General features: G+C 39.8%; 1 protein-coding gene and 1 long non-coding RNA gene across 4 annotated transcripts in view; one reads left to right on the top strand and one right to left on the bottom strand.

The window, feature by feature from the left end:
- LOC147151329 (uncharacterized) overlaps positions 1-2036 on the bottom strand; it is a 49744-nt gene extending 47708 nt beyond the window's left edge. The window contains exon 1 of the long non-coding RNA XR_015085693.1: positions 1887-2036. This is a non-coding gene — a long non-coding RNA (uncharacterized LOC147151329). The remainder of the gene's footprint in view (positions 1-1886) is intronic.
- A 5021-nt stretch (positions 2037-7057) lies between these two features.
- Positions 7058-16601, top strand: cdx4 (caudal type homeobox 4). Of its 3 annotated transcripts, none has more exons than XM_086023494.1 (4): positions 7058-7424; positions 7491-7559; positions 14218-14363; positions 16254-16601. In XM_086023494.1, the coding sequence occupies exons 1-4, from the start codon at positions 7058-7060 to the stop codon at positions 16599-16601; spliced, it is 930 nt and encodes a 309-aa protein (XP_085879620.1). The 3 variants fall into 3 exon arrangements, with proteins under 3 accessions (XP_085879620.1, XP_085879622.1, XP_085879621.1); XM_086023496.1 differs by having other exon boundaries at positions 7058-7559; positions 16254-16424; positions 16530-16601; XM_086023495.1 differs by having other exon boundaries at positions 7058-7559; positions 16254-16455; positions 16540-16601.
- Positions 16602-17186: the final 585 nt, after the last annotated feature.

The following is a 17186-nucleotide window of genomic DNA, read 5'->3' as shown; positions in this document are numbered from 1 at the left end:
TCGGTCCGTTTTAATCAAAGTACATCTTGGTACCAAATGTGGAGATGAGTTGAGGAACATCATTAGCAATGCTTTGCTGCCATCTTGTGGCATCTATAGGCAATTAAAAACATTTTTTAGGAGGCCGCCAATTCGTACATTTTTGTTTGTGGCAAGGCGCAGTCGCTATAGAACACTGTAAGCAAATTATGAAATTAATCATTATTAAGAATTACAAACACTTTTTTTTTTTTTTTACTTCATCCACAAATGACCTGGCCTGTCTGTCTTACAGTGGAAGTCAACCCAAATATATTTGAGTCATTTGTCAATCCCGTTTTTCGCCATCTCAGGGGGCGACCATTTTGTCACTTCTGTCGACTGAAAATGACATCACAGTTGCTCAGGGCTCAGGTAACAACCAATCACGGCTCACCTGTTTTATGAGGCTCAGCCGTGATTGGTCGTTACCTGAGCCTTGAGCATTTGCAATATAATTTTCAGTCGACAGAAGTAACAAAATGGCCGCCCCCAGAGATGGCTAAAAACGGGTGGATTAACTCTTATTCCACAAACGCAACATTAATCAGAATGCCTTGTTTCAATACGGGGCCTGCATTGAACATATTCTTGCAAAAAAAATGTGTTTAGGTTGATTTCCCCTTTAAACACCACATGAGCATCCCTGATGTAAGTGAAAGTTCATAAAATGTTCCCTCACCAGTTACGGAATGTTTAAATTCCTCAAGAGTGCCTGCTGGAGGGAATCAATGCTCAGTTTGACTCTGCACGCACGTCTCTCTGATCTATTTTTGGTCACGCTTGGACTCAATTAGTAGAAATCTGAAGTGTTTGCAGCATCTCGCCTGGCATGCCAAGAGCGCAATGTGTGTTGTGTGTTGTTCTAAAAATAGAAGCAGATGTTCCTGTTTCGCACGCCTTCCCACAGAGATGTGCACTGCGGTCACTTCGACAACATCCGCGCAAGTTACGCAACGCGTCAATCCACACGTGGGACACAGCGCCGGGTTGGAATTTTTATTCCTCATTTGAAAGGCATTCACCTCCACCACTAGATGGATTCATCCCGTGAGGCAAAGCCAATAATACCATTTGTCACAGATGAATCAACCGTTTGTCACTTCACTTCTATTTGAAATTGACTGCAAAACTGACTAACTGACTAAAAACAAAATAGACTCAAGTCGGACTTCAGACGAAAGATGGATTAAACGCACGGGCTTCCAAATATGCTTACTCCATCTATTTTGAAAATGTTCACGTCATTTGTCAACCCTCAGCAAAACGGGCGTCCGTCATACAGGCGGGTAGATGGACCAGTCCATCACAGATGTAATGCAAATCGTGCTCGTTTCAAGCTGTTAATTTGTCACATCCAGTTGAAGTTGACTGTAAAAATTCACCCATACAACAAAAGCGAATTAAGCAAGCCAATCAAGAAACACAAATCTGTTCAATCGAATAATGTAATGTCGTCTGAGCCCGCTAACTTAATGTCAACATATAATGCGAAACACGATTGACTCATTAGCCTTGACGTTACTACAATCTAAACTTTTAAACAACGGCCACTTTCAGTGGCTGGCAGCAAGTTTCGGACCCGGGCCTCCAGTGGAGTGACCTAATCCAACTTCTAGCGACACAAATCAAGTCACAAAATAACGTACAACAACTCTCGATAAGCATTTATGGCTTGAAAAAGACGCAATAGGCATATTTGAGATTGATTACTTATTAAAGCAAGAATTACCGCTAAACCTTTATCTTCCAATACATCAACTCCAAACAACTTCAAACACGGGCACTAAAATATAGTAGCTCAGAATCAATATTTAGATAATAACAGGACAAAATCATCCAAACTTGAAATCAAACACAATACTCACCAGCTGGTACAGAACTCCTCCTGTCTGCGTGAGCTAGCAATAGCGCTCACACGTGCTACTCTTAATATGCAAAAATTCCTTTTCTGGTTTGAATCGAGCCAGCCAGCAAGGCTGTTGTTTGACCGAGCCTCTTAAAGTCCTATTTTTCTTGAAAAGTACCACTTGAAAGTGAATTTTTAGTTCCCTAGATTTGTCCCCTTACTGCTCACTCACCTGCACATAATTATGAATCCCACTTGGGCAGCCAACCAGAGAATGGAAAAATGATGACATCACTGAGCCTTCGCGAAGGCGGAGATTTGCGAATATGAAATCTGATTGGTTCAGACTGCTTTGAAAAAAAAAAGCCATTTCTTTAATGTGTGTGGGGGGGGGGGTCATGGGCTAGCATTTATGGCACTGAAGACAGACCTTGAGCAGACTAAATAGATATGGCAACACATCGAATATGAAATATGAAAATGCATATTCCCGATCGGATTTTGTAATTTGGAGAGGGCGGGGTCGTGGGGTGTACTAAGGTACATTCCAAAATTGAGATGGATATACTCTGCTACAAAAAACAAAAAAAACTGTAATTGATCAAACAAATGAAGATATAACATTCTTAAAAATATGAATGCTCGGTGGGCCGGATTGGAAACGGAAAGGTCCGTATATCGCCCAGGGGCCATATGTTGACCACCACTGGTTGAGAGGCTCTTCTACTGTAAATGCACAAGTGGAACATCTGTAAGAATTGTTGCTGAAAAGGAAATGTCCGCTAAATATAGCCTCTGCCTTCCCACAACTGCCGTTCCCATCCCAAACGACAAATTAAGATGACAATGCCAACAAAAAAAGGTTTGATCGGACCAGAATGCGTCAACAAAAGAAGATCCGGAGTGATGAATCAGTCAAGGGCAGGAATGTCTGTCTCTTTAGGCTCGCTGTGGTTTTATCTTGCATCTTTATTGTGACGGTCATTGTTGTTGTTTCAAATGTTTGACGATTCAAGTTGATCTTAGTAATGTGTCATTAAAGTACATTACAAACTGTTGTCTTAATTTCTTCAGGCAAGAATTGCTAATGTTTCCGCAGTCTTATCCAAAACATGTTTATGGTTTCCATGGATTTTTGCTCCCTTGAATTCCAAATATAAGCTTTAAACAGCCATTTTCAAACAATTAAATGTACCCGATCGTCTGCGATATTTACATTTCAAATGCTGAACATCTTTAAGCACTAAGGGGCAAAAGCATGCTTAAAGAGAAAGTCAACGCAAACATTTTTTTTTCAAGAATATGTTCTATGCAAGCCCACTAGTTGACACAGGGCTGATTAAATATTAAGTTTGTGGAGTAAGTGTTAATCCACTCGTTTTTAGCCATCTCTGGGGGCGGCCATTTTGTCTTCTGTCGACTGAAAATGACATCACAATGCTCACAATGACCAATCACAGCTCAGAATCAGAAAACAGGTCAGCCGTGATTGGTCATTGTGAGCAGTTGTGATGTCATTTTCAGTCAATGACAAACGACAAAATGGCCGCCCCCAGAGATGGTTAAAAACGAGTGCATTTTGCTGCTTAATTTATATTCCACAAACGCAAAATAGCCATGTTTCAACTAGTGGGCCTGCTGGGAACATATTCTTGAAAAAAATATGTTTAGGTTGAGTTCCACTATAAGGCTTCGTGAAGCTGCCCAAATAAAAAGCGAGGCACCCTGCAGCGGAATTCTCAAGTCACTCACTTGTCGAGAGAAGAAAGGACGGCAAAAATTAGAGATGAGGAGCGTCATGATGAGGAGCTCGTGCATACCTGTCATATGTACATATCTGTATATAATCTTACACATTACAGATTATTTTCGAATGGCTGCTATCTCGTGATCAAAAATCAGCTTCAGCAGATGGAATCAAGGTCACGCGGGAATATCGTGAGGCACGAGAATGAGAATCCCGCAAGAGCGAGCAGACGACAGTTTGCAAATGGCGGTACCAACGAAGTACAACTCCATTAAAAAAATGGTGGCATTAAAAAAAAAAAAAGTAAACATGATCAAATTGACTTTGGCCGTACATATTCGCAATGTGTGGAACACATGCTTGAAAAGGTGTTTCCACCTGTACAAATCGTTAGCGTACAACTTGAAAGGTATGCTAGTGCCACCAAAGGGGTCATTTATTTGAAAATGTTTATCGAAAAGTGGTGCAATAAAAACACTGATGTTTTCCACAGCATGATGATTTTTTTTTTCATGATTAATAATTGTGATTACGATATTGATCACAAATCATTATTAGCATTTTGGCTATAATTGTGCAGTCCTAATAGGGGGATAACAATAAAGCAAACATACGCAACTAATTACTTGATCATTCTTTATTTTTATACAGTTAATAATCAATCTCTGTTATGGTTGGGATGCATCTTCACATAAATTTAACATCCCCTTATGAAATTAATTAAGTCATTTGTATAGAGAAAAATGTGTATAATTTCAGGAATAAAGTCCTTTTTTTTTAATAAATCAAGGCGTCTAAAGGCATAATACTACTAGGATACATTTGTATTTGTTTTTAATACACTTGTTAAAATAGGACTTTCTTCCTTCATTAAACTTTGACTTTGATCTCGTATATGATTTCATATTGAGAAAAACATTTGACTTTATCCATGTGAGATTATGGGAGCAGTGTTCATTTTGAATGTGGTTCGCTCTTTCCCAAGTGTGTATTTTGTGGTATGGTTTCCATTTGACGTTTTTGTGCATTTATAGTGAATCGTTATTTAGGTACAGTTTTGTTTTCCCGTTTTTATAATGCAGTGTTAAAGGCCAAACTGCATTTTGCATATTTCAGTATAAATGCGTTGTTTTAGATGAGCAAGTAGGGCTACTAACTTCTGACGAGCTACATACAGTATATGTTTAGGTGGTACCCATTGTTAAAAAAAAAAAAAAAAGTTTGACAAGCACTGTCCCAGGACGTTGTGCATGGAGCGACGCTGCCCCCTTATGTCCACCCATGACATGACAGGTAAAGTGAAATCCGTTGCCTTGAAAAGCCACCAGAGGGCAGCAGTGCGTCGACTAAATCTTGAATTCTAAGACCGAACTAAAAGTGGCAAGTTGTAACACTTTTAATGTCATCTTCTGTTGTTGTTGTTGTTGTTGTTGTTGTTGTTGTTGTCGTCGTTGTTGTTCTTGTTGTTCTTGTCGTTGTTGTTGTTGTTGTTTTTGTTGTTGTTGTTGTTGTTGTTGTGGTTGTTGTTGTTGTGTTTGTTGTCCAGGATTACTTGACTGCCCGCACAAGTGACATGCAGCTTTACAGTTTCTTTTAAATTATCATCTCGTAGATGGCACAATGTGGTAAAACACCACTAACTAGTCTCACCACTTAATAAATATCTTTCGTCTCACACTCAATATCTATGCTTCTCTAAAAAAAAAAAAAAAAAAGACAAAAGCAAGAGGAAAAGTGTTGTCTGTCAGTGGACGCTCATAAATATTTTGTAGGCAGTAAATCTACATCATCAACATTGATGAGCCAATTAGACACCTGGCAAATGAATAAGCCCTTGAAACGATTCCAAATAATATTGAAACCATTTGAAAGTCGTCCACGTGGCTCGTTTTGTATGCTGTATACTATTTTGGACGTGCAACAGGAGGACTTGCATTGACGATCCTGTCGCTCTCATGGGGTGAGGAAGAGTGGGGGGCATGCGGGCGGGTTGGGGGCGAGTGGCGGGGTGGTCTTCATCCTTGTAACCGGAATTAGCTGTGAAGTGCGACCTTGAGGTGCGAACACAGCGCACGGTTCAAGAGAGGGAGGGGGAAAGAGGAGGTGTGTAGAGAAGGAGGGGGGGGGGGGGTTCCCCCATACTTTGCACCTCGTTTGCAAGTGAATATGCGAGCAAATATTGGAAGCGTGGAACTTGCAAGCAGTTCGTCCATTAAAGGAGACATTTTGCGGCAATCGTCTTATCAGATGGCAAAGTTTCGCTCACAAACGAGCCCATTTTACTGATGTCACACTTCACAGTGAAGACGGGCAGTGCTTCACTGCGGAATAAACAAACACGACAGTTGAAAGTGAATAGAAGAAAAAAACATGTTTTTTTTTTAAATTTAGGAAAAGCATTAGCATTTACAGACGGCTTACCCCGCAAAATAGTCACTCTTACTAATACTGTAATTTGTGCAATTAATTCGTCTTAAATGTACTATTCATTATAAATAATTAAATTTATATCCATGTCAATAAACACCTAAATAGAAGTGGAAATAAATGAGTAATGAACAGGCAAAGTGTGAGTACATTTTTGGAGGGGACACACTAAATGTATCTACAGTTTCTACTATTCACATTTATTGAAGTCACATAAAAACTGTTCTCAATGTTTGAAAGAAAAACTGTTTCTTTAAGCCTGTATTTATGATTAATGTTATCTTCATGGGCAGGACTATACTTTTCTTAAAAAAAACAATAATAAAAATAAGAAATAATTTCAAAATAACATATTGCATATAGGTGGTATAGTTTAGAAAAGAAAAGTGCTGTTTTACCACTTAACAATTAAGGCTAACTAATATATGTTTTCTTCATTTGGGGGAAAAAAATACTGTTCTTTCAAAAATTAAGTGAATTCAAAAGAAATGACATAATATTGGGAGATCACAAATGCCCTAATATTTTCACTGAAGGCATTAGATAAATTAGAAATGCAGTCAAGTCATTAAAGAAAGTGCTTTTTTTTTTATTTAAAAAAAACAACAACAACATTTTGGTTGCGATCTAACTTTGTGCTTTGTGGCCTGTGGTTGGCGCCTCTCATGCTAATGAATGAATTCGGGGAGAAGGCCCACTGTCACCTGATGACGTGGCCCCTCGCATGGGTGTGTGTGTCGGGTGTTGGGGTGGGGGGGGGGGGGGGTCACTTTCATTTGGATGCAAATGTGCAAAGGAGTTGACGTCAAGGCGACTGGCTTGCAGACTTTTAGTGGCATCTTGTCAAGCAGCAGCAAGCACATCATGTGAGAACGCCAACAAACTGTACGGACTACAACTTACATAAAAGGGGGGGACCCCCCATTCTGGACCACTTTCACGAGGATTCTCTTCTTTTTTTCACCCCCTTTCCAGCATGCGTCCTTAGACTTTAGAGCCAAGCGCGAGCCAAAGTCATGTATGTGGGCTACCTCCTGGATAAAGAGAGCGGCATGTATCACCAAGGCCCCGTGCGGCGATCCAGCATCAGCCTGCCCCCCCAAAACTTCGTGTCCTCGCCGCAGTACCCCGACTTCAGCGGATACCACCACGTCCCCAACATGGACTCGCACGGCCACGGCCAGGCGGCGGGCGGCTGGGGGCCGTCGGCGTACGGAGCCTCCCGAGAGGACTGGAGCTACGGCATGGTGCCCCCTAACCCGCTGGCCACACCCGTCAACAACTCGTCGCCGGCGCAGGTGTCCTACTGCTCGGCCGAGTACACTCACATGCACCCGCCGCCCGCCTCCGCCCTCCTGCAGCCGCCGCCGCCCACGGACGACGGGAGCGGCGGCGGCGGCGGCGGCGGCGGCGGCGGCGGCGGAGGCGGCGGAGGCGGGAGCGCGCACATGTCGCCCGACAGAGAAAGGCGCAACTCATACCAGTGGATGAGCAAAACCGCCCAGTCCTCCTCCACAGGTGAGACACGCACCCCCTAAAAAAGAAAAAAAATTATTGATTGGAAAAAAAGCACACACCACAAAAGGGCTTTGGATCAAATCAAGCTAGCATGAAGTGGGGGAAAAAAAAGTATGTTAACGTTTTATTTTCCTTATCAAAGATTATTTTTACTATGACACTTTTAATAGCTCAAGGAACCACATTTGGTTACTAAACGTTCTTACTCTTTTTTTAAAGAATGTATTTTACATTCTTAACATGGCTCCAAAAAGTTATTTCCCCCTCTACTAACGAATGGAGTTTAATTTTTAATGTGCTATATTTGGTTCCTCACTGTGATTTTTCTTTGAATAAAAGAGTGTATTGTGCAGCCTTAATTAAAAGTCCAAGGAAGCATGATTTCTAAAATTTAGTTTTCCCCTTATTCAAGAGTGCATTTTACAAAATGGAAGGGTACCATATGTGGATTCTCACTGTGAATGTTCTTTTATAATAGAGTGTAAATGACACCCTTAATAGCCCGCGAAGCCATTATTTGGTTACTAAAAGTCATTGCTCCCTATTAAAAACTGTTTTAACAGCTAAAATGCATGTCGTTTTAGTTTTTTGCACACTCCCTTAAAAGTTATTTTCCCTTTTTAAAGAATGTATTTTCCAACCTAACAAGACAAAGATCCATACTTGGTTCCCAAAAGATACATTCTCCCCAAAATTGCACCATGTATTTTTAGACCTTTAAAACGAGAAGGGTCAATATTAGGTTGTATTTAAAGAGTGCATTTTAAGACTGTTCATGTAGCAAAGGTACCATATTTGGTTACTCACAGGGATTTTTTTTTTTTTTACCTCTTGTGTGCTTCACACAGTTGATATGGCAATGTAGCATAGTTGGTCCCTAAATGTTATTTTACAGAGTCAAGTTTATATGTTATAAGTGCACTTTACATTTTTAAAGGCCAAGGATGCTGCATATTTGGTTGAGTCTTGCCTTATCAATCCCTGTACGCCCTTATTAGGACAAGGGACCACATTTCATTTTTGAAAGTTATTTTTCTCTGTCAAATCCTGCATGTAGTACCTTTAAAGAGCAAGAATCCATATGCTGTATTTGGTTCTGCACAGTGATTTTTCTCTAAAGACATATTTTATTGTATTAAATAGAAAGAGAACCATATTTTCTTCCTAAAGGTTGTTTCCCTGTTATTGGATCGTGTATTTGACACCACAAGTCGGGAAAGGACCCATATTTGGTTACACTACTGCTACTTTTACTCTTCATCCTCTTTAAAGGACAGTGATTTTTGTCCACTTAAAGAGGATATTTTGCAGCTTGTCATATAGGATAAGGAACCATTTTTGGTTCCAGACTGTCATTTTCCTTTATATGTATTACATGTCCAACATTAAAAGAGGAAAGAAACCATAGTTGGTTCCTGAAAGCTATTCCCCCCCACGAAAGTATATTTTATCACCTTTGAAGTAGTGGGGAACCAGTTGGTCTAGTTTTAATATTTTTGCCATATTATTACATTGCATGAATTTCTACACCCTTAAAGGGCAAGGAGCCATAGTTGGTTCCTAAAGTTGTTCTCCCTTGTATTAAACAGAATTTTACCATTGCTAATAAGACCATATACAATATTTTTTTCAGTTCAAGGCCCAATTGTAATTTGCTTCCTCAGGGAGGCAAACTTGCTCAAATAAATCAATGATTGGATATGAACTGTACATTCTGTATAAACGCATGCTGCATTTTTAACAACAAGCATGGATCAAAAAGCTATTTGCAAGAAAGTGTGCCCGCTTGATGACTAATGAAATCGTTAACTGTAGTTTAGAAGTGTCTCCACCAAGTTTGGGAACCAGACCATACAAAGTTTTCCTCATTATTTTGAAGTACTGAAATTTTGTTTTTCTTCCAAGAAAATTATTAGGAATATCAAAATGTATTTAAAAAAAATCTCTGAAAGTATTTTTTATAAAATATATTATTTTTAATTCAATTTGGTTTTAATATGAAGTCAAATATTCGGTAAAAATGGATCTCATCTTGTCATATGGTGTGATGATATCATATAATGTCAAACACACAACCGTTATATATACACTGAAAAAAAATCGTGTGATGAATTTACTCACTCTTATTTCATTTTGATTAGACTATACATCTACTTTAAAAATGTATCTGAATCCAGATGATTTTATTTCGTGCAACCACTCGAAGAGATAACAGTGAGTAAATTGAACCGTCATATTTTTCATTGCAAAAGTGCGCAAATTATTTCCTCCAATGAGCTGTCGAGCAACTATATGAAGTCTGTAATGTTTGAGACACTGACCCTATATATATATATATATATATATATATATATATATATATATATATATATATATATATATATATATATATATATATTAGTAAATGACAATTAAAATTTATGTTGTACATTTAATAGTTGTGGATTTATTTCGATACTAGACTAGATTACTAGCATAATATGATAAACAATTTGTCTTGAATAATTGGTTTGAATGAGTTCTAATTTAATCGATTATAAATAATAAAGCAGGAAATAATAATTATTATTTAATCATTACAATAAGGCATTTACAAACTTTACATGTATTTTTTTCATATTTATTTATCCCATCAAGTAATTTCTTGAGTCATTGTAAATTAAAATGTCGAATAACATGTAGGCCCACAGTTAACATTTCTGTTTTTATTGTATTAAACAATTGATTTTATTTTTTATGAAATTAATAGAATTAATTTGTATTATTAAACAAGTGAACTGTTTTACATAATATAAGGGGGGGAAATCACGTAGAATGCTCTATTTGACACGCACATTTGATTATTTTCAAAAAATCTGAAAACAACTGGTTAGAATTGATTGTAATTAAATAAATTCTAAATAAAATGTCAATTAATGTTTAGTTTATTATATTCTTGTTTAAATGACTCTTTTTTTTTTAACGCACATTTTCACTGGCGTTTCTTGTTTTGTTTTAAACCTCATCATCCAAAGACGTGTGTCGTCTGTCCGTTTTAACAATCAACTGTGACTCTCGAGCACAAAAAAAGTTTGCCAGGCCAAGCGAAATCATGACTGAGTCAAATCAGCAGAGCGACGACAGCCTGCAGCAGCCGTGGGAACGTGGCAACGTGCGTGCGTGGGGCCCAGGCCCGCGACGTGTCTTTTGCCTTGGCGGAGGTGTGAGGAAGAGAGGGAAAAAGGATGGATGAGGCGAAAAAGAGGAGAAGAAGGCGCCAGGCCCCGCTTGTCGTGTTCATGCGTGGGAAGTCATGTGATGTGTTTGCGTGTTTACAGTGTGCTCGCGGGTCATATCGTGGCGTGGAGTGGCGTGGCTGCTTGTCGACACCTCGCCTCACTTTGATATGCAGCCTCGCTTCCTCTCTCGGGGAGGGAGCGGCGCTTTTCGCACCTCTGCGGCGTGCGCGCAAGTCATCGTTACGTTCGTTTCACGACGTGACGTTACGCGAGAACAGAGGGAGACGCGCGTGACATGGCTGTGGGGAGAAATAGTATGGAGATCCTTTTATCCATCCCATGAGGGGAATTCGATCAATTGGAGTGATTTGTATGAACAGTAGATGACTACTTAAGTGGAAGTAAAACGAAATAAAAAGGACCATGGCTCGGGAATGCTGACAAAGCAAAAATACAAATAAAAACGGCAGCCTTGAGGAGGAATCAAATAAAAATGAATTTCAACTGAAACAAGATCAAAACAGGCCTACGGGCATGTGGAATGTTGGCATGTGTTATATGATAAATATATTCGAATTATGCTGCAGTAATAGTGGCACATTTAGTGCAAAGTGCGCGGGAAGTATATTTTTGACAGTGATCAGTTAAGTGAAGTAATTTTTTTGTAACATCAGTTTATATACATAGTTCACACTGACATGGATCCTGAGTTAAATGAAACAATATATTGAAGTCAATTTAATAAAATAACTTGGGGGGGGGGGCTTTCCAATCATCTCCTGATAAACATTTCTTCGATTTAAAGCATCTGTCGTTTTAGTGTTAATCCGGGTTCTTCAATCGCATCAAAATCCTTAATCCGCTATGATTGTTTTGACTGGTAGCGCCCCCCCCCCCCCCCCCCCCCCCCGTGCAATGGACTATTCCATGGAGTAACTGCAGACTTGCTAGTGCAGTTGTGGGGGAGCAGCTGCACTACATTCATTTCAAAATGTTTGCGCTGAAGATATACAAAACATAAAAGATACTATAGTAAAACAGTCATTCTTTGCATGAACGTCACAGACTGTTTTTTATCTGCTGTCTTGTGTGAGTGCGCGTGTGTTGCAAGAGTTCCGAAATCCTGGCGAGTGACTTGCAGGTCACATCAAAGCGGACATTTGCATATGTGAAGAGCTGAGATGCGGATTTGATGCAGCTGATCGGGCCGGTCCAGGCATGCCGAGGGCCGGCCGCCTCTTTCTGGTCCGACTAGGCCTGGCTGTCTACGCGCTCTCTTTCCCAACATTTAGTGAGCCCAGATGCATGTTTCACTTGAGAAACATCTCATGACACACCAGCAAACTAAATGTCACAAAAAAGTAGATCCTGACTGAAATAAAGATAATGTGTGGTGGTAGTGGAAAAACATTATTGTTCTGCCTAACTATGCCAGGGATGAATAGAATATATCCGTAATATGTGTGTGCATATATATGGCTTGCGAATTATTCTCTTCAATTTTTTTTTTGCCATTTTGACACATTTTAGCCTTCAAACATAAACATAAAATTTGATTTTTTTTTTGTAGGGGAAGAATCAACACTAAGTGGGACACAATCGTGAAGTGGAACAAAATGCATGCAGTATTTAAAACTTTTTTTTTTTTTTTTTAGAAATAAAATGACTTAAGTGGGGCATGCAAAATTATTCGGCAGCCCTGAGTTTGTACTTTGTTAGAAGCACCTTTTGCTACCATTACAGCGGCAAGTCTTTTGGGGTGTGTCTCTATCAGTTTTGCACATCTAGAGAGTGAAATTTGTACTCATTCTTTGTTGCAAAACAGCTTCACCTCAGATAGGTCAGACAGAGAGCATTTGTGAACAGCTTTCAGAATTCCACAGATTTTCATTTGGGTTCAGGTCCAGACTTTGACTTGGCCCTTCTAACACCTTAGTTTTGAACCATTCCATTGTAGAGTTTGCTTTTTGTTTTGGATCATTGTCTTGTTGGAGGGTAAAACCTTTGTCCCAGTCCCAGGTCTTTTGCGGACGCCAACAGATTTTCTTCCAAAAAGTATTTGGCTCCATCCAACTTGTCATCAATTTTAACCATCATCTCTGTCCCCGATGAAGAAAAGCATCTCCAGACCATGATGCTGCCACCATCATGTTTGATAGTGGGGACTCGGGAGGATGGTGTGTTCAGGATGATGTGCAGTGTTACTTTTACACCAAATTAAGCTTTGTATTTTGCCCAAAAAGTTCCATTTTGGTCTCATCCGAGCAGAGCACCTTCTTCCGCGTTTGATGTATCTCACAGGTGGCTTAGGGCAAACTTTAAAAAGGACATTTTATGTATTTCTTTGCAAAATGGCTCTCTTCTTGCCACTCTTCCATAAAAGGTCAGATTTGTGCATTGTGCGACTTAATAGTTGACCTTTGGACATATTCCCCCACTTCAACTGTGGAACTCATCCAGAGTGATCATGGGCCTCTTGGCTGCATCTCTGATCAGTGCTCTTCTCGTTATGGGCTGAATGTTTAGAGAGATCTTGGTAGCTTTGCAATGGTCTAATACTCTTTCCATGTCAATAATATGAATGGTCGAACAGAGATGTTTAAAGCTTGTGAAATCTTTTCATATCCCAATCATGCTTTAAACGTCTCCACAACTTCATCCCGGCCTGCCTGCTATATTAGTATTCTTTTATCAAACCACCGAGACTATCACAGACCAGGTGCATTTATATCGAGACTAAATTACACATGGGTGGACTCTATTTATCATTTGTCAACTAAGTCAACATTGGATCATTCAGAAATCCTCAGGGAACTTCTGTAGTTGGCTGCACTGACAGACTGGCTGAATAATATCTCACCCCCCACTTTTCATTTTTTTTTTAAAAAAATACGTAGAAAATATTGCATGTATTTCATTCTACTTCACAATTGTGTCCCACTTGGTGTAGATTCTTCCCAAAAAATACAATTTAATAATTGTTTTATCTTTGTATCAGCTATCTCTAACAGAGAGCCGGCAAGCAGGCCGATACTCTCAGCGGAGTGAAAAGGGGAGATGGAGTGGAGTCGGGAAACAACATGAAATATTTTGTATCGGGGCAAGCAAGACATTATGACAGTAAGAAATGGAGCGGAGGAGAGAGGCTCGAGAAAATATGTGAACAATATTCTGTTTGGGGGGAATTAGTTTGGGGGGCAAAACATTTATTTGAGGGGGCCAGGCCCCCTCTTTCCCTTGCCTAGACCCGGCCCTGCTGAAAAAGGTAAAAAAGTTCAAGGGGGGGCGAATATATATATATATATATTTTTTTTTTGTGTGTGTGTGATAAAACATTACTTGTAAGATAAATTGTATAATTTGTTCAAAAGTAATGTGTCCGGTATCCCGGCTCTATGATAACGGCGAGTGCATGTTTCTGTTTTCCATGTCCCATAAAGGGAAGACAAGGACGAAGGAGAAGTACCGGGTTGTGTACACGGACCACCAGCGGCTGGAGTTGGAGAAGGAGTTCCACTTCAACAGATACATCACCATCAGGAGGAAAGCCGAGCTGGCCGTCAACCTCGGCCTGTCCGAGAGACAGGTGGAACACGCAACACACAAACAAGAAACAAACTTTGCATACTCCTCAGCATGTCTAGCTGAGTCATGGCATCTGATTTCTTGAGCACTGCAACTTTCTCTCTGCATTCAAGACATGTTGTGGTACACCTGTGCTCAACAAATAAAACATTACTCTCCAATCTCTTGTTTTTCTTGAAATTGGCTCTTCTCGTTGCCAAGATTTTGAAAAAGACATGACAGGGACAGTGTTCCACTTGGTATCACTTCAGAATTATGTCATGCCCAAACCTGTAATGAGCCTGAGCTATGGTAGCCCGCAAATGTTTTTAAAAACACAGACAAACACACGCAAAACTCCTAGGTCATTGACATGGCAAAAAGAGCCACAATAACATTAAAATTTTACGTCAGGTGGGGGCCCGAAAAATATCATCCCGGGGGCTGCAAATGGGCCCCTGGGTCACGAGTTTGAAACTCGTGTTCCAATTAGTATTATTCAGAGCTGGGCATTCCACCTATGTGACAGACTGGTCCGTCGATCCGCCTACGACGGGCGGCCATTTTGTAGGCGTTAAACATAAAATGGGAACCTTAAAAAAAATAAACATATTAAGCATAGTCGGAAGCCCATATTCTCCACCTGTCATCGTCTATTGCTTATTTTCGCGGTGAGGTTTCATTGGCCATGGCGAGGCTTCCGTTGCCCGTTGGCCGCGTCTGAGGCTCTTGGACAGCTTCTGGGTCCTAAAAGTAGACATATTTAGTCCGGCCGGACAAAGAAGCGGATAGACGGACGGCGGAAGGGTACCCGGGCTGCAGACGGAAGGCGATAAAGAACTTTGACATTTTTGTAAAATGCCCAGCTCTGGTATTATTGCGTTGTCAAACATATGAAAAATGTGTGTCTGCGGGTGATATGTATGACTCATTTGACCTTTTAAAAAATTGTTCTTAACTTAAGATTTTGTTATTTATTGTGGTTACTTTTTGAAAAAAAATATATATATTTTGTAGCAAATTTGCTTCAAAGCAGCAAGACCTTTATTCATTCATTCATTTAATATGTTTGTGGTTTCTTCTTGAATAGGGTTAATAAAATAAAATGAAAATAATAATTAAATAATATAAATATAACTAAGATAAGATAAGAAGGCCTTTATTGATCCCACAGATAAATAACAAATAACTACAAATGACATACTGTACACTGTAAAATGTCCTAAATAAAATAAAATTAAAAAAAATAAAACACAATATAAATATAAAATACAATTAAAAGAGAAAAAAAATAAAAATTCACTAAACCATCCAACCATCCATCCTCACAAGGGTCACGGGCGTGCTGGAGCCCATGCCGGCTGTCTATGGGCAGTAAGGAGGGTGCACCCCAAACTGGTTGCCAGTACATACAAAGACAGGCAATCATTCACACTCACAATCACGCCTAGGGACAATTTAGTATTTCATGTTTTTGGCATGTGGGAGGGAACCGGAGTAAACCCACGCAAGGACGAGGCGAACATGCAAACCCCACAAGGAAGGCCGGGGCCAGATTCGAACCCACAACCTCTGCAATTGTGAGACGGACGTGCTAACCAGTCGCCCACCGTGCTGCCCAACAGTAAACATAAAATACAATAAATTCAACTAATTAAATTAAAAAACATTAAAATATAGCTGAAAACAATAGTAAATTAGAACAAGATCAAAAATGAAAATGAAAAATAAAAAAATGTAAACAAACAGTAATAAAGAAACGACATAAAGATCAAATGTACTAACTAAAATAATTGTTTAGTTTTTATTTTAACTATATCTGGTCTTTTACATAACATATAGCAACAATCAAATAAAAACTCAAACAATAAAATAAGACAAAATAATATGCGTATGTTTGTCTTGTCCGCAGGTGAAGATCTGGTTCCAGAACCGGCGCGCCAAGGAGCGCAAGCTGATCAAGAAGAAGATGGGCCAGTCGGACGGCAGCGGGGGCTCCGTGCACAGCGACCCGGGTTCCGTGAGCCCCTTACCGGTTCCGGGCTCGCTCAGTCCCACGGACATCCACGGCGCCCTGTACCCTGCCTCCCACCCTCACCCTCACCCTCATCCCCATCCCCATCCCCATCCCCATCCCCATCCCCATCCTCATCCTCACCCGCATCCCCACCCCCACCCCCACCCTCAGCCGCCCCCAGCACAGGCCATGAGCACATTGCCATCCATCAGGAACATACAGCAAGTGACTGTGAGCCAGTGACGTGGCGCCAAAAACGCGGAAACAAACGGAGCACTCCGACACGCTGCAGCAGGACTCTTCACACAACATGCTTGGCTTTTTTTTTTTCTGGTTACAATACATTAACTTAGGTGGAGGAGGACGCGGGAAGGGGAAAGGTGTTTGGGGGATCCAACTTCCAAAGCTTGACATTCAATGAATTTTAACAAGATATAAATGTTTTTTTTGGCTGTGATGTCTTTGTCTGTGAATAAAATGACAACTCAGGGAATAATCGTGTTAGATTTTCAAGTGTAAAAAAAATATGTGGATGATTATAGTATAGAATGGTGTTCTATGGCAATGTTAACAATGTATATAAAAGACTTTTTTGCAGTATTTGTGGAGTTGATCCATTACAAAAATAACTCAATACAGTATAGTTGTCTTTTATTAATAAAGTATAAACACGTCATTGACAAACAGATATCTCAAATACATACATTTTATGAAGCAATTATTTTAAAAGTAAAATGTATTTAAAGTAATACAATATATTTTTATTTAAATAATGCCCAAAGAATTGGGGGGCAAAAAAAAAAAAAAAAAAAAAATATCCATCCATCC

This window comes from Filicampus tigris, chromosome 2 (genome assembly GCF_054856515.1).
Source record: "Filicampus tigris isolate MCC_2025a chromosome 2, RoL_Ftig_1.0, whole genome shotgun sequence".
In the NCBI taxonomy this organism is placed as follows: domain Eukaryota; kingdom Metazoa; phylum Chordata; class Actinopteri; order Syngnathiformes; family Syngnathidae; genus Filicampus; species Filicampus tigris.
Note: the sequence above shows the minus strand (reverse complement) of the source record. Positions and strands in the feature narration are given on the sequence as shown.